The following is a 23,164-nucleotide window of genomic DNA, read 5'->3' as shown; positions in this document are numbered from 1 at the left end:
TTCATTCATTGTAGTGCAAGACCAGAAATGTATGTCTATTTAAACCATTGTAGTCTACTATTTCCCACATTAGCATTACCAACAGTATTCTGGTCGCATCATGAGCGCTGACTAAAGCCAATTGTGAGCAAATTAGCTCATTGACACATAGGCCTATGGTTGGTCATTTATGCATGTATTTCTTTGTTGCTATATTTTACCATGCCCCCAGGCTGTTGTCACCCTCTCAGGGAGGAGAAGTAGGTATAGCTCACATGGGATTAGCATCGCAAGGCAGCCCCAGGGGGTCTTGTAGCTGTTCACACCTGGGTCACAAATTGGACAGGGTGTGAATGTTGGTGGTGGGGACATTGAAATGGGAGCGGGACAGGCGATGATCAAAGCTGTCGGTCTGTGTGTAACCACGACAGAAGAGGATCTGAGGAGAGCCACAGAGCCCACTTCTTTTCCAGCTTTTTCAAAGGGCGTAAGAGACAAGGGGGAGCCACTGAGGCCACAATGCTTCAGGGCCTTTAACCCATTTAGAACGGGTACACATTATTGTGTATCATTATTTTATGCTTTAACTATTGAAAAATAGCAGATACACAAGCTCACAGCGTGGCACCGAGTGCCGTGTTGCGAGCTTGTAGATCTGCTATTTTTGAAAAATTGTGAAAATTTGAATTTTGACCCGATTCTATAAGGGTCTTTTGAATCCTTCTAAGGTTTTTTGAAAAACCTATGTTTCTATGTCAACAATCTGGCCAGCCATCGTCAAAGAAAAGGTCCTTTTCACTTAACTGGAGCTCAGTTAGTCTGTTCTTGAGAGACTATATGTCAGTGGTTCTCAAACCTTTTCATGTCAAGGAACCCCAAAATGATATTTATTTGGCTACGGACCCCCATCTCAAAATATCTAGTTCCAGGGACCACCCAGAAGCAAAATTTGAGTTACAAACGTTCGCTTTAAAAATACATATATTCAAAGATTTGCACACATTTTCTCAACTTTTTCAAAAATAGCAGATCTACAAGCTCACAGCGCGGAGCTGTGAGCTTGTATATCTGCTATTTTTCAATAGTTAAAGCATTCAATAATTCTAGGCCTATTAGTAGGCTCATTTTTTCTCCATTCATTTATACAGGATATTGTGTTGCAGCAAAAATATCCGAATATTCGACAGGACTGGACAAACTGTTAAATATTAAGTAAGCAAGAGGCCCCTCACAAAAACATGCAGTAATCCTGGTCTCAATAATGCCTCCCCCTGGCAAGCCGGGGCGCTTGATGGAGGGGAAAAGAACTGGTTGGAATAACGTGTTCCTTCGACGTGCTACGTCCATCCCGGGGAAATCCCCCCTGTCAGGTGAAAAGAAACAACTTGGTCTACTCATGCATTGAAGGAAGCATGAGGTCAGTCCGTTGTCTCCCCAGGCGTGGCAGAGGGAGAGCAGAGCCCAGGATTACATAGGCAATTGGCACTGGGTGAAAAATGGGTTGCAAAATCGTGGGATAAAAATTATATATAAAAAAAAAAAAAAAGTAAGCAAGAGGCAAACATTGTGAAAATAGTCGATCTACATGCTCACAACGCCTCGCGTTGCGAGGCGTTGTGAGCATGTAGATCTGCTATTTTCACAATATTTATCTGTGGAACCGAGTCACATTAAATGTAATACCTACAATTCCAATTCCAAGTGCTTGTCAGGTTGGGGGTCCCCAGTTCAAATATGTTTATTTTGGGGGTCACGGCCTAAAAAGGTTTGAGAACCCCTGGTATAGAGCACTAACAAATTCATCCACAAGGGGCATTGACAACTCATTCTTATGACCAAGCTTTATAAACTATATATGTTTTAAAGAGAAAAAAAAAGAATATTCGACGTCAGTGAACAATGTCGAATAGTGACATTAATATTAGAATATTCAAATATTCTAATATTTGCTGAATGCCCCATTCTGAACACAAAAGATGGGTTAGATGAGCATTTGGCATATGGTGTTGATCCCTGGAGACCGTCTGACTCTGCAGAGCGAACAAGAAGAACAATCACAGTTTTATGCAGGATGCAGTAAGGTCATGCTCTGCTAGCCCCCCCAACCCACGTTGCCAGATTGACTTTTGTTACTATTTGCCACAGACTACAGGGACATGCTGGGCCCCTGATTCAGCCCGGGAAAAAGAGTTGTAGAGGCCCTCATTGCGCGCTATAGAGAGAGATCTCGCTCTATAGCGCTGCTGCTACTCAAAGATTTGCCATTTCAGATCATGACAAGTGACAAGCCAGTGGGCCAATTACATGAGTTATATTTCGTCATTGTAGGGTGGAAACCTTGTCCAAAACCATTTTAAAAATGATTTAAAACTAGTGAAAACAGCTGATCTACAAGCACACAACGCCTCGCACTGTGTGCTTGTAGATCTGCCGTTTTCACAACTTTTGTGCAACAGCCTTGTATTATGAAGCAGGTCTTTGCTTTGCAGGGCTTTGCTTTCATTCCCGGCCTGGACCGGCCGGGAATGAACCGGCCGTTCGGGAGTTGTCCCGTTTTTCCCAATGGCCAGCACGTCCCTGACAGACTACCACTCATGGGCGTATACTAGTCCTGGGAGGCATATGGACCACAAAAAAAAAAAGACAAGTCAAATCATTGCATTAGTAAATTTATTACAATCTCTGAAACAACACAATATTTATTCCCACCTACAAAAATGCACAAAACTAGGCAAGTTTAATAGACCACAGGCTCATTCAGTGGCTTAGAAATAAATCGATCATACATATCATAAGGTGATGGTACCATGTGTATTGTGTATGAATTAACAGAATAAATTACTTCCTGTGATGACCCACACGTGTGTAATTCATGTAAAATAATTCCCTCTATGAGACATTTAGAAGATGGGTAAGGCTTTTTAAAAAAATGTGCAACACCGTTCCCTGCCTTGCTTTAGGCTTCCATCCATTTACAGCTGATGTCCTAATATCAGTTTGCAGTGAAAGGTCGTTCATGTCTTTTAAATAATACATTACACGCGTGTGGATCGGAAGAATTTCCAAGAAATACATTTCGCACAAAAATAAGAGAGAAAAACAGACAAATTAGTTGCCATTTTTGGACAATATGTGTTGGTGATGAGAGCCTCTCCGGTCCATTCATACATTCGTTAATTTGCAGTGACAGGTAGCAGAGACGGGTGTGTTGGGGGCCACCGTTTCACGGTGTCCTAACGCAGTGGTTCTCAATCTGTGGGTCGGGACCCCCAGGGGGGTCCCCAAATTATTTTGTGGGGTCCCCAGATGACTAACTTAACGTGCAACATTGTTTTCTCACTCAACAGTAAACAAACCAACATAAAGCTTAAGTGTATAGAGGGTATCTGCACATTTCTAAAGTGACAATTTAAGGACTTTTAAGACATTTTCCTCTAAAATGGAAAAACTTAAACATTGATTGGCCAAATTGTCAAACATTAGAGGCAGAAATTGTGAATATACCAGAACTAGGGCTATAGGCTGATCTGGTATTTTCACAATAGAACCGTGTTATACAAAATGTAATGCCTCAACTCTTCCAACTCCAAGTAGTGCTCGTCAGGGTGGGGGTCCCCAGTTCAAATATGACTATTTTGGGGGTCTCGGCCTGAAAAGGTTGAGAACCACTGTCCTCACATCCCTTTGAGTGTTTTCAACATCTTTACAACCAACCTGATGTTCCGACGTTTGAGGCAGTGAGGACAAGTCGGTTTGGCGTGTCGAGGCCTTAAGGCAGAACATCCCCCCCTATCCAGAGACATTGTATACACCATACACTGGAAATGATTAAAGTATCTTAACTCAGTGGTTCTCAACCTGTGGGTCGGGACCCCCAGGGCAGGGGTAGCCTAGCTCAGCTATACCATCATCCACCCATGTTAAAACAAGGAGGGGATGTTATTTAGCTGCATTAGTATAGAGCCGGGCTAAGTAAGGCTAGGGCAGGGGGTCCCCAAATTATTTGGTGGGGTCCCCAGATCACTGACTTAATGTGCAACAGTGTTTTCTCACTCAACAGTAAACAAACCAACATAAAGTTTAAGTGTATATGCACATTTCTTAATTAACAATTTAAGGACTTTTTAATTTCCATTTTACAATTACCTCTAAAATGACAAATTAAACATTGGCCAAATTGTAAAATATTAGAGTCAGAAATTGTGAAAATAGCAGATCTACATGCTCACAACGCCTCGCAACACAAAATGTAATGCCTCAACTCTTAGTGCTCGTAGGGTGGGGGGGTCCCCAGTTAAAATATGATTATTTTGAGGGTCACTGCCTGAAAGGGTTGAGAACCACTGGTATACACCACACACTGGAAATAATTAAGTATCTTAACTCCGTCCATTGCGTTTTGTCCACAAACATATCAGTACATCCTATGTTTGTTATTATTCACTATACTTGCAGTAACATGACCTGTTTGTATTTTTTTCAAAGGTAGGTCCACAGTGACACTCCATCAACTCTTGAAATGGGGAACAATACCAAACAAAACACGCGTACACAGAAGTTAAAAAAATAGACGAGGAGGGGAGAAAAAAACGTGAGTTCTGACAAATCAAAAAGAGTAAACGCCAAATAGAAAAGTTAAAATCACGGAAACAAATTGACCAGTGACATGACCTTGGTCCAGACTGTGTCCCTACACAGGCACAACTCTCATCCCCACACAGGTTTTATCCCAGTGCCTCAATTGTTCCCAGCTATTGTAATAGTGTACACTGACTGTAAATGGAGCCAAAATGGACCCTAGCATACTTAATACTTGATGTAACGCGACATGGGTCAAACAATCTTGCACAACAGGCATCCTATTCGGATGTGCGCGCACTATAACTTGGACCGCATATTATAAAAAAAACAAAAAAAACACATACAATCTCATAGTAAAAATTGGCAGTAGAGATACAAAGACAACAAAACTTTTCAGTGCTGATTTTGAAGCTTGAGTTCTGGTATTGGTAACACAGTGTGTCAAGAAGAACAGCTTTCGCAGTACACAGGTAAATATATGTCTTTAGAGGCCACCAACGCTGTATGAGCCTGAGGTCACACAGCGAGTGGTAGAGGCAAGTTCAAATTTCCAAAGAAAACCTGAGTATAGAATCATTAACACAAAGCTGATGAATCGGTTGGAATCCTGGTGGAAATTTGAGCACATTCTTGCGATCAAGCTATGACATTAAATAGGATGGTAGAAGAGCTACAAGGTCACCCGGAACTATATAGGTTTGATCCCCAGCTCCTCCTGGCTTGGCTTATTGGTGAAGTGTCCTTGAGAAAGACACTGAACCCCTAACTGCTCCCGATGAGCAGTGGGTGACTTGGCTTTGGCTTGTAAAAAAAATACGTACCAGTAAATGATCAGGTAGGAAATAAATAAGCGTTTGAGATAAAACAACAGTCTATGATTGTCAATGTTGAAAGAGGAAAGAAATGTAGAAACAAATCAGCCAAAAGTTCTAACCTGGCTGGTTGTTGAATCAGATATAATGACTAAGATTTTTTTAAAAGTGTGGCGGTAGCAGCGTTTTTTTTTTCACTCCTTAAAATCTATTGTGCATTATATCCAATGAGAAAGTGAAGAATTTGGGGAAATATGAGACACCAAAAGTACATGACATACTGTATTGTTGGGGCATGTAAAAATAAAAAAGTGAGTTGTGCTAACACAACACACATGCATATCTCCTTGTATGGGCCGTTTCTTTCCGTGGCATCTGTTACTTTATGCGTATGATGAGTACTAAAACATTTCCGTACTAAAACAGACAGAGTGAAAAGTCTGAGCGATTTGCACCGCTCAAAAAGGTCACAAACCATATGTAAGGCTCACACTGTTTGTACCTTCGTGTGTGTGTGTGTGTGTGTGTGTGTGTGTTTGGTTGGTTAAGCAGCGGAGCTCATGCCAGTATGAAAGGGACTGACACGTCCCTGCCGCACCGAATGTGAACTGTGGTTCGTTCTGAAGGTCTCTCCACTACACACACACAGGACATTATTATCCACATAACCAACACAACAACGATAAAGAGGCCTGTCGCGGCAAAGGCTTTCAAGTGCGTGTGTGCATTAGGCACATAACTTCTTATCTCACGTCCACAATATGCATGTGTGTGTGTGTGTGTGTGTATGTATGCGATGCAAGTATATCTAAAATGGGCACGGCAGGCAGAGGCAGCGGTGGCTCAGGAAGTAGAACGGCCACCGTGGACCCGGAATGGCTACTTCTGGCGGCTCCTCCTCCTCCTGGCTTTGTGTCAAACGTCCTTGAGCAAAGATGCTGAACCCCTAACTGCTCCAGGTGAGCGAGCAGCAGCTGGTACCTTGCATAGTTGCCTCCACCGTCGGTGTGAACCTATTACTGTAATGCGCACTTTAAAGCGCTTTGGATAAACGCACTGTAGAAATGCACTGTAGAAATGCAGACCATGTAACCATTTTCATTGTCTGTTCCCTAACATGATGGTCCATAGCTGGTAGAGTGTGTCCCTCTGGTGGTCACCGAGCGTCTAGGAGCCTGTCAGGCTGGGGCTTGGGACTCCTCCTCTGTTTGGCCCTGTGGTACTGCCCCTCCTGACCGGACTCTCCTCCCATGTCCCCCAAGTCCATGTCTGGCAGATTGTCCTGTACGGGCTCCGATGCTGCGTCCTGACAGTAGACACACGCCTGGTGGAATCATAAAACACAGGCACTCTCATTGATACACGGTCTAGATCAGGGATGTCAAAGTCAAATACACAGAGGGCCAAAAAACAAAATTTGCTCGAGTAGAGGGCCGAACTGGTTCAATGTTTATTTAAAACTCACAATGTGTCTGTCACGGATCGCGGCAATGCGTTGTAAGCATGCAGAGTTTATTTATTTTGATGGGGAAATGACTTTCTTCTCATTGAACTGTACAGCGTTGCTTGTGTTGCTTTGCTTCGAAGTGACAATGTGGAGGACGGCCGCATACACAACACATGAAAGCGCTGTTTTACATCCTCCATTCTAAATCCTCCATTCTAAATCCAAATTTCCTTTTTTGGTTTGTGATTGGTTGGCTTCAGCTGTCTGTCTAAGGAAAGCATGAAATGTGGTGTGGTTGGCTGGCCTTATCTGTACATTTAGCATGTTGTGTTACGCTGTTTTGCGTGCGGCTGCGACCTGCGGGCCGGTTCCAATAGTAATTAAATATCATCCCAGGGGCCATAGATAATTCATTTGCGGGCCGGATCTGGCCCCCGGTCCTTGACTTTGACATATGTGGTCTAGATGGATAAAGGTCGAGTGGACACCTAACCCTAACACTAATATTAATAGATTGCCTGTTGGCAAAAATGAAGAATAAATGTGCTGTGGAAAATGGACAAAATAATCTTGATTATATATGATTTGAACATGCATAAGTTTACCCTTCAACTTGCTGTTTATGACAAAAAAGATTGGATATCCACAGACTTTGAAGCAATTTATAGCAATTGGAAAACTATTAGAAGTTAACTGTCATAAAAATGCAACTTCTCTTAACTCTTAACTCCATTTTTGAGGTTTTAGATTGTTTGGCATAAATCAGGGCTATTGAACACCCTTTACAGCTGAGTGTTGGTTAAAATAATATTTAACCAATGGAAAGTAGTAAAAAGTGCTTGGGACAAAACCTCCTAACTCCACACTTTCTGCCAAACCAGCTAACTCCACCCGATTGGCCCTCTCCTTTTTCATAAATATGTGCTATTGAACAAACACCCTTTACGTCTCTGTGTTGGTTAAAATAATATTGAACCAATGAAAAGTAGTAAAAAGCCTTTCGGTCAAAACCTCTTAACTCCATTTGAGCAAATTTTCCCGAAAATCAACATTTCGGAGTTAGGAGGTTTCGGCCCGACAGCAGAGATATGTATTGTATATAAAAATAAATATAAATATAAATCTGTTTATTTAACTCTCTAAGAGAGTACAAATGGAACCAAATGGAGCATTCATTTATTCACTTTTGACCCATCTAAACTGTACACACAATGAATTACAGCATTCATAACTTTGCTGCTAACTTCTACTCTTGCAGTACGACGGTGTCAGATGTGTGTGGACCGTGTGTTCTTGAGATCCTGACCTTGACGTTAACAGCAGGAGGCAGGCCTCCCTCCTCATCCATGGGTGTTCGTCCACCAGTTCTCTGCGCTGGTCGGAGGTGAAGCGTGGCTGGCTCTTCTGCATCTGTCTGAGTCTCTCTTTGTCCTCTCGCAGAACCCTCTGGAGGTCTCTGGAGGTCGGGTAGGAGGAACACAACATCAGGATTTATTATCACAACAACCGAGTGAAAATATCAGCATGGTAATATAAAAACAACTAAAAACTAAAAAAGTCGACTGCAATTGACGATTCTATGTGCACACCCCCCCCCCCCCCCCCATCTGTAAAATCAGGATATTGTCATTCCTAATTGGCTCAGTGCATAACTTTAGTCACAGGTTTCCAGAAATTGGCATGCCCGTTTTTTATTCTGGTTAATTTTCCCTAGGCCGTAGATTTGAACCGGGAAAACACATAACATGTCATATGGAACAGGAAACACATAACGCTTGCACTAAGAAATTATGATATTTAGTTGACTAAAACTAGAATAAAACGACAACTTTTAAGATTACTAAAATACGACTAAAACCAAATGAACTGCTGTGTTGTCACTCACTTGGATGGCATCTCGTAGGTCATCGTGGCCTTGTCGTCAATGTTGGCCATTAGCAGCCACAGAGGCTCCTGGAGGTGTTCACTCTCCCCTTGGCCTGAGCCCTGGCTCTGGGACGGGCCCCCCTCTGAGCTGCCCCCTGCTCGGCCCATGGCTTTGGGCTCCAAGGAGTCCACACTGCCAAGGTACTTGCTGGTGTTGCTGCTCTTCCCTGTATGGGTTAGAGTTCAACTTAGAATGTAGCCTGGGAAATTAGTAAAACAATCGTTCACTTTGTGATACAAGCACCAAATTTTGCACAAAGTTTCCTCTGGACCTACTTTTCCCAAAAAGCACATTAGCCACTCAATTTATTTAAAAATTGGTTGGGGTCCCATTGACTTTCTATACAGTAAAATAATACAAAAAGATGAATCTGTTTTAAGTAGCATGTGAGGGGTCAAACTAGGTATGTTGTATGTTTGAGAGCGGTGCTGCTGGAAGGAGCTAAGCTCCAAGATCTGGCTTTTTCGGTTCCCAAGAAATATGTGGGCCCTAAAGTAAACTGAAGCGTGGCCATCATCTGGTCTAGATAAGGCCTACATCTTGGCACAAACGGCTCAAAGTTTGTTGTACGCCCAGAGTCCCATTGGCCAAGCTTCACAGGACGCGCTGTGAGTGGCTAGCGGGATGCCTGATAAAATGAACTCATAAATTGCACCACTCACTTCACGCTAGGTGTGACTTTAAGAATCAAATATTAAGCATACATTTAACATACTTAACCACTATATACTTCGGCCAATATTAATTTAGTTTTTTGCACCATCCGTCCCGCAATAAACCAGATGTAGCGCAACTGAAGCATGTGTGGTCATGCCTATCTTTTGCATGGTATGAACACATGTATCCTATGTCTAAATGCATCATTTTAAAACATCTGTGGTGCTGTAATGGGAGTATCTCTGCCATAGTTTTGTGTGTACCAATGGAAATATTAAAGGAGCGGGACTAGAAAATAATATTTTGCGGGATTATGCCGGTCTGAATAGCACAGCATGCGGGCAGTCACCCAGGGTGCGGGAATGGTCAGAAATCCATCTAGCATAGGTCTCTAATAGAGCGATTACCAACCTGTCCTGCTTCCAGACACTCCACTAGCTGACGTGCTGCAACCGTGGGATCCCGAGGCAAAGCCCAAGGAGCCTGAGGTGGCTGAGCCCGAGTCCTCTTGCAGAAGGACTTCCAGGTCACTGAGTGAAGAGTTATTGTCACTGTGGACTGGAGACTCCATCTGCAAAACGAGGAGCCAAACGTTACAAATCCATGGCAGCAGGTGTTTGAATGCAGCAAAAAAGGATCACAAAAGACCAGCACTATCCGGGAAACGGACTGTTTGTAACATAGCTATGCAATCTGACATTTGCCTGTGACCCAAACTAGCGAAAATAGCAGATCTACAAGCTCACAACGCGGAACAAAGCGACTTGTTGTAAGCTTTTTAAAATATATATATATTTTTTAAAACTATTACATTTTCTTATTTTATTCATGAAATACTTTTGAAAATTATTACTATTATTATTACATATAAAATTAAGAATAGTTTAAAATTGATGGAAAGTTTGTTGGGTCGAGAGTAAATGGGATATTTACTTGCGACCCACAATAGGAAACAGTGTGTTAGAGTGATAAACTTCCTCCTCTCTTATGCCCCTCACCTGATGGTCGTCACTTTTGACCTCGGTTCCTCCCTGCTCGCCTGCTGCTCCTGCTGAGCAGCTGCCCTGAGCTCCAGCTGACGGTGCCGTGCTGTCCTGCCTCTCCTCCATGCTCAGCAGGTTGAGCTGCAGAGGAGTGCTGCACCGCGACTCAAACAGTGACGGCGACGAGGGCAACGGCGACGAGGGCACCTCGCGTCCCGCCAACGCCTGGGTGATGGAGTGAGATGCGGCCCCCTCTCTGGGCTCCGTTGCAGGCACTTTACAGGGCTCAGGGGCCAGGCCGTAGGAGAAGGGATGGTCTGGGTAGGAGGCTTGGCTCACTAACGGAGCCTGGACCGGGAAAGACGGCTGGGCCGCGAAGGGCTGCTGGGTAGTGAAGGCCGTCTGAGGCACTGGGAAGGGCTGCTGGGTAGCGAAGGCCGTCTGAGGCAGTGGAAAGGGCTGCTGGGTAGTGTAGGCGGTCTGCGGGGCTTCAAAGGGCTGCTGGGTAGTGTAGGCGGTCTGAGGGGCTTCAAAGGGCTGCTGGGTAGTGGAGGCCGTCTGAGGCCCTGGGAAGGGGGTAGTGTAGGCGGGCTGGGCAGGGAATGGTTGTTGGCTATTGAAGGAGGCTTGCGTTTGAATTCCGTACGCAGGCTGTGGGGTTTGGAAGGGCTGCTGGGTAGTGTAGGCTTGGGCTTGGGTCAGCTCTGGGAAGAAAGCTGGTCTAGGAGCGGTCCCCATCTGACCCATTTGACCAAGCTGGCCCATTGGGGGAAACAGATAGTTGGGCAGAACCAACGCCACCACTGGAGTAACCATAGGGGCGGGATATGGCGTGGCAGTGGGCAGAGCTTGGCTGTTCTGTCCAGTGGAGAGGGAGGGGTCTGGGCAGGGGGCCTGCGCTGGGGGCGCGGGGGGCGTGGGGTACACGGGGAGCTGGTAGGCTGGCACCATGGCTGGGTAGGAAACGTTGAAAGCTGATAGGGAGGCTTCTGACGGGGACCAGCAGGTTTGGTTGAGACCCTGGAGTGGAGGGCGAGGTTTGCGGTTGGAGACGGCACTGTCTGATGAATCAGGCCGCTTCATGCGAGGTTTCTTGGACTTTCTGTTGCGGCTTCCCTTCTTGGCAGCGGGCTCAGGCCTGCTGGCACCTGGCTTAGAGCTCCTTTGGACCACAGGTGATTCTGAAAGGAGATTATATAGCATGTTGGTTCTGGAATTCATCAGACTTCATTCAGATGATGACAACTGACTGTATATTACTTGTGAAACAACGAACTGGATAATGTATCAAATATTGTATTAATTGCATGATTGGTTTGTAAAACATTTAATATGTGCCATTTAAAAAGTAATGATTACTTTATTTTGTTCCATATTATAAAATGAAAAGGGAAACAATTCCAAGGTGTCTGTTTGTGTTCAGGTAACTGTAACTAATCATAATCATGTGGTCTAAAACAGTGGTTCTCAACCTTTTCAGGCCGCAACCCCAAAAGAATCATATTTTAACTGGGGACCCCCCATCCTGACAAGCACTAAGAGTTGAGGCATTACATTTTGTATAACACGGTTCTATTATATTGTGAAAATAGCAGATCTACATGCTAACAACGCCCCGTGTTGTGAAGTGTTGTGAGCATGTAGATCAGCTATTTTCACAATTTCTGCCTCTAATATTTGACAATTTGGCCAATGTTTAATTTGTCATTTTAGAGGTATTAATAAGTACTTAAAGGAGTAGTTCACCCCCAAAATGACTTTTTTTCTATTGATTAGTCACGCCATGGAGACTAGAGTTCAATAATATTTTTTGGTTTTTGTCACATTCCTAAGACAAAAATTTGATTTGAGTAAATTTACCCCCATTGATTCCGGATGGTGACCCGTTTCGAAACGGGTCACCATCCGGAATCAATGGGGGTACATTTATTGTTATCACATTTTTGTCTTAGGAATGCGACAAAAACCAAAAAATATTATTGAACTCTACTCTCCATGGCGTGACTAATCAATAGAAAAAAAGTCATTTTGGGGGTGAACTACTCCTTTAAATTGTCACTTTAGAAATGTGCAGATACCTGCTATACACTTAAACTTTATGTTGGTCTGTTTACTGTTGAGTGAGAAAACAATGTTGCACAATAAGTCAATCATCTGGTGACCCCAAAAATAATTTGGGGACCCCTCTGGGGGTCCCGACTCGCAGGTTGAGAACCACTGGTCTAAAAAAAGAAAACAAGAGAATCTCTAGTGAGAATAGTGGTTAGTTGCAGCCCTACTTGTGCTGTGTCCATTGTGAGATGCCTGTGCTGTACCTTGAGCCCTGGTCGACTCTCTGTGCTTGCGGAGGTAGGTGGAACAGTCCTTCTGAAAGCTCCTGGCCCTGCGCAGATCTCGACAGTTGTGGAGGAAGGCCTGCTCCTCCTTCTGGGTGTGTGCGGCCAACACCTGCTTGGTCAAGCCCAGCCTTTTGTAAGCCTCCTTCTCCTGGCTGGGCGGAGACGACGCCACCGGCAGCGCCGGGGGTGCGGGACTCTCAGCCACGTACTCTATGATCTCTGTCATATGGGATTGCAGTCACACACACAGTTGAGTTGCGGAGAAATAGCCGATCACACAACAACAACACAACAACAGCAGCAGCAGGGCAAACTCTTAGCGGAATCTGTTATCTTTTCATACTTCCACCGTTTTGCAGTCAAATCACTGAGACAAACGAGCATACATGTCACTCTCGAGTGCATTAAAGTGTTAAAGCTACAATCCGGGACTTCTTTGAATCGATAAAACATGACTTTTACCAGTCTGTAACAGAGTATGTTAATACAATATTAATAGTACATGTGCAGTGGTTGGAGGTGGTCTCCCTACGTTTCCATTAATACCCCTCTGTAGGACACCTACTGGTTGAAGGTGTCAATAGTTATTTGAACGAAAAGGCGCACTGAATTGGACACTTCATCATGGACACAGTCATTCTCTTTTCACAGCTCCTGTGTTTGCAGTGCATGTGAGAGCAACATGCACTGTTTCAACTCGACATAACTACTAACTTACTAGCCTTTCCCCCCCACGGAAGCACAGAGATAACCTCCGTTGTTAGGGGGATCGATCGTACTGGAGATAAATATTCTTTGACTACTTGAAAAGGTAAAAATAGCTGGTTAGTGGTTTTGTTAAATATGCTCGGCAGTGAATGAGATGTGGCGCAGTAGTATATTAGATATTATCATGATTGATTATGTGTGACGTATTAGAGTAGATCATGTGTTCATTGATTATATTAATATCTATGTCTTTATGATGATACTAATACTTGATAGTTAGGAGTCGATAGGCCTTCAGTAGGCCTCAGTAAAGTATTGTTTTGTTAAAGCCTATCGTGTTATGGTACAGCTCGTCCCAGAGGCCTTGGAGCCACGCAGTATAACTCTGGTGTCTCAAAATGCCTCTGGGCAGAACTATTTAACCACTGTCCAGAGTGTTAACTGTACTTCTGTCCATGATATCATGTTACATAAACTTGACCACCACCACCACCTAATACATTGTCTTGTCTCCTCATTTTCTCATTGATTATTGATTGATCTGAATTCCACCACAGTATTGCCATTCATGCTAATTCAGACATAATTGCAATTAACTCTCTCCGTCAGGAGAGGGAGACAACACGACAACAATACGACATAAAATGCACAGATTGTAGCTTAAACGTGTCTTTAAACACATGTGCTTGCCAGAATGGACAAGGGAGCTCACCAGACTCGGGCCGTGGTTTCTTGTCCCCCACGTGGACTATGGTGCTACTGTAGCTGCACTGGGACGTGATGGACACCACACTCTCTGCCTTGCTGAGCAGAGGGAGAGGTGCGAGGGGGCTTCCCACCACGGCCGCAGCCCCAGAGGGAGGCTTCTTAGGTGCTTTCATGTGGGACAGTCCATGTTGGCTGTCCAACGTTAAAGGATCTGTAAGGGGTGGACAGAGAGGAGTTTTTGTTGGCTCGGGCCCACAAAAAGACAACTAATTCCTCATGCAGCAATTAACGCCTGATTTATACTTGGCTGCGCATCACTTTGCACTGAAAATAACCGATCTACAAGGTCACAACGAGTCACAAGGCGACGCGTTGTGAGCTTGTGGATAGCCTATTTTCAGGTCACGACGTCTGCAGGCAACTTAGTGTGAATCAGGCTTTGCATCACAATGCCAAGTGTTCTCTACATACAATGCACAAGACTAGTAACAATTGGAGTTTTCTTTTTGTGAAATGAAAAGGCTTGATTTGGACAATCATAGTTTGTTTCTCTGTGCTTCTGTGTGTGCGTGTGTGTGCGCGTGCGCACACCTTGCGATTCCAGCATGTTAGAGTCAGGACACGGCGTGTCCTCGTCAGAGTTGGAGGAGGTGTTGGAGAACTGGTACTTCCTCTTCATGGGGACATTGTAACCCTCCAGATACCTGAGAGACGCACAAACCCCACAGTGTGAGTGCACATACTGTAGCTGAGACAGAGAGAAAGACACATCTGTGTGTATATGTGTGAGTAGCTGAGAGAGAGACAGTGAGACAACGTGAAATGAACTAATTCTCTGCCATGTGCCATGGGATGAGTTTGACTAGTTATGTTATTTTTTTACACTGGATGGTGCTGCTCGCTAGCCTATGGGTCACCAAATATTTTCTGATTCTCGGGTTTTTCAAAGGTGCGTCATTTTTGTGGCAGAGAAAGATGAAAACCTGAACAAACACATGCAACTGTACAAAGCACAAACCTGATGACACTGTCGAGGCAGTTGATCTGCTGGTAGGAGTAGACAGTCTGGTCATTGCAGACCGGGTCTGCCATGCTAGCTGTAATACTGTCTTTGGCCGGCAGAGGGGGTGCAGAGTCCTTCAGACGCACCACAGCACTCTTCTGGATCGCTGCTGGAGAGAAGACAAAAACGATTGAAAAAAAAGAACGACACAAATGAAGATGTCTGCATGTTTCGCCAACACATTGACCATTTTCATACCGGTTAGAATACAGTAGAGAATACAAGTCTTAATGTGATATAAAAGCATGAAGAAAACAGAAAACAGTGACCAATAAGGCTAAGTGCTGCTCTTGACAAGTTTTGGAGGGTTTTAAATACAGTAGTTACTCCAGGGCTAGTTATTCGTTTGTTAATTTGTTAACAGTTATTACACAGTGTCAATAGCTACAGTATCTAAGTGAATACACAGTCAAATTTGTATATATATATATATATATATATATATATAATGTGTAGAGTCCTTTTGAATGTTTGCACTTCAACAGAATAGTGTGTGTGTGTGTGTGTGTGTGTGTGTGTGTGTGTGTGTGTGTGTGTGTGTGTGTGTGTGTGTGTGTGTGCGTGCGTGCGTGCGTGCGTGTGTGCGTGCGTGTCCATCTGCACTCACCATCCGAGCTCTTCCTCTGCTCCGGTTTGGGGGTCAAGGGAGATGCGGAGGGCAGGTAGACCTGGGAGTCCTGGTTCTTCAGCATGTGGACGCCCTTGCAGATCTCCTGGAAGGTCCTGGGAGGCTTGAGCTTGCCCGTCTCCTCCGCCGCGTTCCCGTTGCTGTCGCTGGACGAGCCCACGCTGACCGGCTGCTCGTGGGAACCGTTGCTGCCGTAGCCGCTGGAGCCCAAGGTATGGACGGGCTGGGGATGCGGGAGGAAAGGTTGTTATAGCAACCACTGTCGTAACAATGGGGTGACTGTAGAGGACTCTATGTGTGTGTGTGTGTGTGTGTGTGTGTGTGTGTGTGTAAGGGTGAACAAGTCCATACCTGCAGTAGAAGCCTGTGAATCTGCTCGCTGATTTCCTGGATGTCTGAATCCATGATCTTTCCTCCGTGGAACGCCGGGGCTGCAAACACGTCTTCGTTCACAGGCCCCCTGGAACGCGAACAAACACAGACACACACACAGAGTCACGATATGTCACCTTCCAAATGAGTGCCGAAAGAGGACATCCATCAAGTGTGAGCCGCTGACCTAACACCTCTATATGGGATTTCTGATTTATTGAGTTTGTATGTGTGTGTTGAAAAAACACAACCTTTCCTATGTGGATATATAGGCCAACTATTCCTGGCAGCAAATGCACAATTCTTATGGTTTTGTCAGTTGCAACGTAACAGTTCTGATAACACAATTCTATTCCCTTCAATTGTACATACAGTACATTATTTCTCTTTTCTTTTATTATATTGTTCCACTTTCGCTTTGGCAATGATAATCATGCCAATAAAGCCCATGGAATTGAACTGAATTTAACTGAATTGTGTGTTTACTCACATGCGGACTTTGTGCCTGCCGATGACAAAGGAGACCTTGCGGCTCCAGGGGTTGACGAAGCTGGACCAGCTGGTGTCTATGGTGACATACTCTCCGTTCCTCGAACGGAAACGGATGGACGAGTGGTCAAACGGCTGGCCTGCGTACTGCAGAACTGTTGGTGCAACGGTACACAAGGTAAATGATCTGCATTTACCGTATTAGCGTTATAAAAGGGCCGACCTGCTCTCTGGGCAGCAGTTATTATGGGTTCAGAGTCTTGCTCAAGGACACTTTGACACAAAGCCAGGGGAAGCCAGGGATCGAACCGGGTATTTACATTTTTTTATGTATGTACTATATCATTATTTCACACACATTTATTTAAACCACTACACTAGATGAGGGGTTCTCAAACATTTTCAGCTCGACACCCAAAGGAAATAAGCACTTAAGCCCTATATTGACAGTAAAACTTGAATTTAAAAAAACAACAAAGAAACAACAGGACAATTATTTTGCTTACTCTTGCGATGTATGGCCAACATGTAGGGCCTGTCGCTTGGATGCAGGTTGAGTAGGAGGGGTGTCCCGATCAGGTCCTGGGGGAGGTAGCCCAACAGAGGAACAGCCCTGAGGGAGAGGCAGCATAAATTTAATTTAATGCAGAAGTTAAATTAAATGCATTTATTGTCATTTACGGAATTTGTCTTTCTGCATTTGACCCATCCTACCCATTGCAGCAGTGAGCAGCAATTCTGCCTTTGGTCAAAGGCTGATAAGTGTAAATGCACACACTATCCGTTATACAGTATTAGACAGACTAATATATTGATTATGGTTGTATTCATGCTGTTTAATATGTTTTTATGCACCTTTAATTATTGTATTGTTTTGGTTATATTATACAGTTTTAATAATATTCTGTTTTTGAAACAAACTAAGTAACATGCTACATGAATAAAATGTACTATGATTATTATGTGTGATGGTGTGGTTGCTTGCAGAGGCCCACCCACCTCTCATCCACATCCTGGAACACACAGTTGGGGGTGTGTGTCGTGGTGAAGATGCGCTTGTCAGTAGGGATTCTGGGAGCTGCAGGGAGGGGAGGGAAATGTTTAATGTGGTTTATACATCATCACATCACCACTGTCACTCACAGAAAATTGCTGAGCGTGGATTTAGTATTTTCAGTGAGCGACACCATCGTACAACGAAGTATAAATTAAGCATTAGAGAATCTGAGATGTACACTGTTGCAAACAGTGGGTTAATTTGGGGGATCTGTGCCAGCCATATTAGGGCAGTGAAAACAGTATTATGCTCTACTTCAGAGAGGGTTAGTTCATATCAGCTGATTCGTTTTACTGGTTGAATGACACACTGAAAGGCTCGAATGCTCACTCCCCCTCTAGTAACTCTGAGGACCCCCTAGGGGTCCCGGACCCCCTGTTGAAGAAAAAGAAAGTGAGCTCGTTGCGACCAACGTGAAGAGGACGGCTCAGTACTCATACACACACGAGTTCTGCCTCCAACACAGACAGAGAACATGCAAAAAGCCTCAAAATGTCCCTAATAATATGGGGTTATGGTATAAAAAAGTTTGAGAACCCCTGCTCTAAACTATTATAGGCCAGAGATACATTTTCCCCCTCGAGTTGAAAACATTTTTAAATGTGTTTGCTGTGAATGCTGAATGATGCGTCATCCAACATCTACTCACATGTTGGCCTAGATAGCCGAGATCTCAGCTTTGATCTCAATTTCACTCTCAATTGTTTTTGTACGCTCTAATCTCACGCTCCGAGGCCAACCTATTTACCAACTATTGTTCCCTTAGGGTACTTTTCATTCATCAAGTGTTTTGAATGGTAAAGAGCCTCAGAATACCTCACTTTGTAACAAAAGCTCTTGTGTTTGTATTGCATTGTGTTTTATATTGAGATACATTTCCTGTGCGTTTGTGTGTGTTGTTCCACTTCTTTCTCACCTTCATAACCGGAGTGCACTCGTTCCGCCAGCAGGAGGCAGCAGAACTGCTCTTCAGACAGTTCAGGATCCTGAACCTTCATCAGGTAGGGTGTCATGCGGAAAGGGTAGTACTGGAGGTCTCCCTCTTGTTCCTTACCCCCGCTATAACATAAACACACACACAATCATTTTAAAGCCGAGCTCAGCAATTTGGCAGGCCGTCACATTTCTGTCTTTCTTAACTAACTGTCCAACTGTCTATCACGTTTGTAAATTTTTTCGTAAAGTAAAAAATAAAAATGAAGCCCTGCTTCGTCATACAAGAACATCGCACAAAACTAGTGAAAATAGCCGATCTACAAGCACACAAAACCTCGCGATGCGAGGCGTTGTGTGCTTGTAGATCGGCTATTTTCACCATTTTAAATCGTTTTTAAAATGAAAAAAACGAACGGTTTTGGACATACAACATACAAGGTTTCCAACTGACAACAACGATAACCATTATGGGTAAGAAGAGCCCTTTGACATGAGCACAAGATATTAGCAGGTTAAATTCAGGTATTAAAATAGATTGGTTTATTTTGAGTTGGTGATTGTATGATAGCATTGATACACACATACAGTACATTTTTTGCAACACACTTGAAGAACATTGAGGGTAAACATAAAGGTGTAAAGCAGAACAGGATTTCAGCCCACTCAGTAGGCTGAGTGGGCTGCCTGAGACGCTAGCGTCCTCCCACCATCCACCATCCACCCATTCCTCTGTGTTTCCAGTCCTAACCCTGACTAAATGCTTATTATAATATTGAAACAGGAAATGATGAGCAGCTGGCTATCAGCCCCCGTCTTCCTCACCTGATACGGCAGAAGAAGGACTTCTCCTCCATGCATTCATTGGGAGAGGATTCTGAGAGAGAGAGAGAGAGAGAGAGAGAGAGAGAGAGAGAGAAAAGCAGGGAAAGGGAACACAAGAGAACGAGAACAGGATGAGTACACGTGTTAATATAATCAATCAGTTACTACTGCATAACAGCTGTGTAGGGCTGCAGCTCCTTCTCTTTTTGAGATCAAAATGTTATTTTTATACATAAACACGAAATAATTCAAGTTGTTATTTTTAATCGACTAAGTCTGATTAACCACTTGTATATTTTATACTTTGTCATACAGCTGTGTTCGCCATGTGTCACATCACAAAGCATTGTAATGTTGTAGATCTAATGTTTTGAAAATCAATTTGAACAAAAGTGTATCCATTATTTTGTATAATCAATTAAATTGATTACCGGTAGTTCGATTAACTGTTGCACCCCTACATCTGTGAGTCACCGTTGCCGAACGAAAAGGTGCCGGAAACAAGGGGTGGATGGGTTGGGGTATGGAAATAAAGGGCACAGGGTTTGTCTGTCAGTACTGAGCCACTCTACGTCAATGACCTAGAGCAGCTCTTTTCATTCACTGACACATAAACACTTTCGCCAACCACCTGGTGGGGGGGAATATACAAGTCTACCAAGAAGTGCTTGATACAAAAATTGTTGTCTGTAAGTGGATGTCACAATGAGTGAGCAATTTAGGTGCTATGCTCCAATTCTCAAAGAAATCTTTAGAAAGTAGGTCAGCAGGGCATAGACACATTTGCCGATGTAAGTTACAAGCCCTTTTCAAATGTGTTTGCTGTAACAGTTCTTTAGACAGGTATATACAGTAGGTATAATAGCCTGTACATTTTGCTAGACAGGCTATATAGTCTGTAAGCAGCTAACTGTACACTTGTACAGGTCTAACTAATTCACATATACAAAATAGGCGTGCATGCCATAGAGCCGTGCAAGTCGCCCACAGTTACTGTATGTCCACCTACCATGTCCTGCTCCATTGATTCAACAGGAAACGGGTAACACGGTGTGTAGCTGATGTGCATGTGTGATCATCTGTGTGGGCGACTGGGCGTTTTTTGTCACAAATAATGGCTACATTGAGATATAGATCAAGTAGTGTAAAAACACAATCTGTGCGAGGCATATCTGTGTGTGTGTGTGTGTGTGTGTGTGTGTGTGTGTGTGTGTGTGTGTGTAGAGGGGGTGGGGGGTGGACAGGAGGTGGACAGATGCTTAACCAAGTATGCATTGCATACTGGATGTGGTAGGGATCCTGTTAAGCGTGGCCTTCCATGTGCACAGCACCAGGGTGACGCACTACCGTCTGACTGACGTAAAATCCAATGTCTGCTCACGTGTTTGGCCCAGATAGCCGAGACCTGACTCAGGTCTCAACAATTTCATTCTCAATAGTTTTTTTGTTTTTTTTATATGAAATCTCACGCCCTCAGGCTAAAGTCTCTCACACAACCACACTGCTATACTATTTCCCCAGGGGGTAAATTTCATTCATCAAGATCCACGTGCGGAAATGCTGGATGGGTTACCTGCTCCAGTGCACATGCTCCACGAGGGCAGGCGGTAGGGAGTGGTGAAACTATAGAACACGCTGACATCCTGGGGCGCCAGGAACTCCACAAACTTGGCGTTGTCGAACACTTCACGCTTGCAGTTTAAGATGGACGCCGCCTGGTCCGAGATGTAAATGATCTTCCCCGTGATGAGAGAGACAGCCACGGCGAATATATCCTAACGAACAACAGCAGAAATATTTAGATCTCCAGGTATGAGCTGTAGCTTTGCTTCAATGAAATTCCATGAACTCTGCAGACATGAATGCTGGAATAAAGATGGGCACTGAGACCGAGAAATCTTTTTGTCTTGAGTCTAATTTTAGTTAGATTGTTAAGATTCAGTTAGTTAGATTTTAAGGTTTTGTATTTGTGTGTGAGAAATAGTGTAAAAAATATCTACTCATGGCCCACTCAGCTTTTTTCCCTCTACACAAAATCTCTTTGCCGTTTCATGTGGTTAACTTGGGGCCAGCCCTACATTGGCATGGAGCTGTACTTACAGTACTTTTCAGTGTGTATTCTGAGGTGATTCTGTTGATTTCCTCTATGGTGTAGGATGACACGTCAAGCCCGGGGGGTTGGCTGTCATTAGTCATCAACATCTGGTAGTGCTCCTCATTGGCTGCAAAGTCAAGGAAATACCTAGATGAATGTTGATACCATCTCACTCACATATTAACATAGAAATATACCCAGATGAATGTTGAGACCATCTCACTCACATATTAACATAGAAGTACCCAGATGAATGTGATACCATCTCACTCATTAACTCATTGACTGGCAAGATGGAGTTGAACGAGTTTTGGCCGAATGGCTCAGGCTGCCAAAAGAAGTTAAACTATTTTTTTGTTCTATTTTTTTTTTACACTAGATGGCGCTGTTCACTAACCTATGAGTCACAATCGCAAAAAGAAAACAGCTCATGCTGTGTGCAGAGCTGGGGGAAAAATGGATTCCATTCACACCTATTCAATGCATTCCATTCACTCCTTCATTCAACTCGAAGTATCTTTCCATGGAATTATCATGACCGGACAACTTTTTCCTGATTTCATGGCAACCATGCGCATCTTTTGAGACAATCGATGGTCATTACATCTTATAAAAGATGTAATGCCACTCGATTTGCCATTCACTTTATGCATGCGCCATATTGCGGTGCATTGTGAGCTTGCTGATCTGCTATTTTCAAAATATTTGGACAATAATGACATGGCCCAAATAATTGTATGAACTGAAAATGAATGTATCTATGGTGCATTTTAAATGAAATATGAAGAGAGCCTTACCTTTGACCTGTTTGACACATCGCAGTGCGTATTTGAGCGTATTGAGCGTGCTCGACTTTCCCTTGTTACGCTTTTCCGTTGGCAGATGCATCTTCAGCTCCTTGATGGTCTTTCTGAGCTCTTTCTGGGTCTTGGCTTTGGCTGACTGTTCACTACTGCAGAGCACATGAAAAACAGATGCACTTGTGTCAAAATGGGAAACACTTGGTTTGTCCTTAAGTTTCCATGCAATGTGTTTTTATTGCTGTTAGAAATCAATGTACTAGCCACATGCTGGCAGCTCTACTGCCAGCATGTGGCCTTAAGAAACCATTTAAGTAAAACTAACAGCATATTTCTCCTAGGACTAGGTGCTTGTCAACTGGACATTATAAGTTCAGACGGCAGATTTAAGGGTATAATATGTGTACTAACCTGCAGCCGCTGGTGGAGGGGTTGTCCTGCTCGGAACTCACCAGACTAAAGGAATTGGAGCTGCTTGGAGGTGAGGGGCTGTGAGAGTTTGAGCTGCAATGACAAAGGACAGGCAAATAAATGGAATGACCTATAGAAAAGTCCCAAAACTAAACAGGGCAATTAAAAAAAGAGAGAGAGATGAGTTGATAATGTATTATGAATCCCAATCTTCTACATTTGGCCCCTGGGCAACTCAATCTGGGAATCAGTGCCTTGCTTATGGGCACACTGACTGTCTGTTGTTTTAATATAACAAGAGAGCACTGTTGCTTGGACAAAAGCAGCCACAGTTCATTGCAAAGCTCGCA

General features: G+C 43.8%; 1 protein-coding gene across 1 annotated transcript in view; it reads right to left on the bottom strand.

Annotated features, from left to right (window-relative positions):
• Positions 1–310: 310 nt before the first annotated feature.
• LOC308289944 (period circadian protein homolog 2-like) overlaps positions 311–23,164 on the bottom strand; it is a gene marked incomplete at both ends in the record, with an annotated part of 27,968 nt that continues 5,114 nt past the window's right edge. The window contains 22 exon segments of the mRNA XM_080731724.1: positions 311–452; positions 6,533–6,696; positions 8,126–8,157; positions 8,160–8,275; positions 8,705–8,905; positions 9,811–9,974; positions 10,402–11,567; positions 12,702–12,944; positions 14,146–14,352; positions 14,733–14,845; positions 15,160–15,310; positions 15,812–16,055; positions 16,184–16,292; positions 16,695–16,848; positions 17,200–17,306; positions 17,693–17,771; positions 18,667–18,809; positions 19,509–19,560; positions 21,082–21,283; positions 21,609–21,730; positions 22,401–22,555; positions 22,815–22,907. Of these exon segments, the coding sequence (XP_080587850.1) occupies positions 311–452; positions 6,533–6,696; positions 8,126–8,157; positions 8,160–8,275; positions 8,705–8,905; positions 9,811–9,974; positions 10,402–11,567; positions 12,702–12,944; positions 14,146–14,352; positions 14,733–14,845; positions 15,160–15,310; positions 15,812–16,055; positions 16,184–16,292; positions 16,695–16,848; positions 17,200–17,306; positions 17,693–17,771; positions 18,667–18,809; positions 19,509–19,560; positions 21,082–21,283; positions 21,609–21,730; positions 22,401–22,555; positions 22,815–22,907 (4,159 nt within the window).

Source organism: Nannobrachium achirus (assembly GCF_963921795.1).
Source record: "Nannobrachium achirus genome assembly, chromosome: 8".
NCBI lineage: Eukaryota > Metazoa > Chordata > Actinopteri > Myctophiformes > Myctophidae > Nannobrachium > Nannobrachium achirus.
This window is presented reverse-complemented; position numbering and strand designations above follow the sequence as displayed.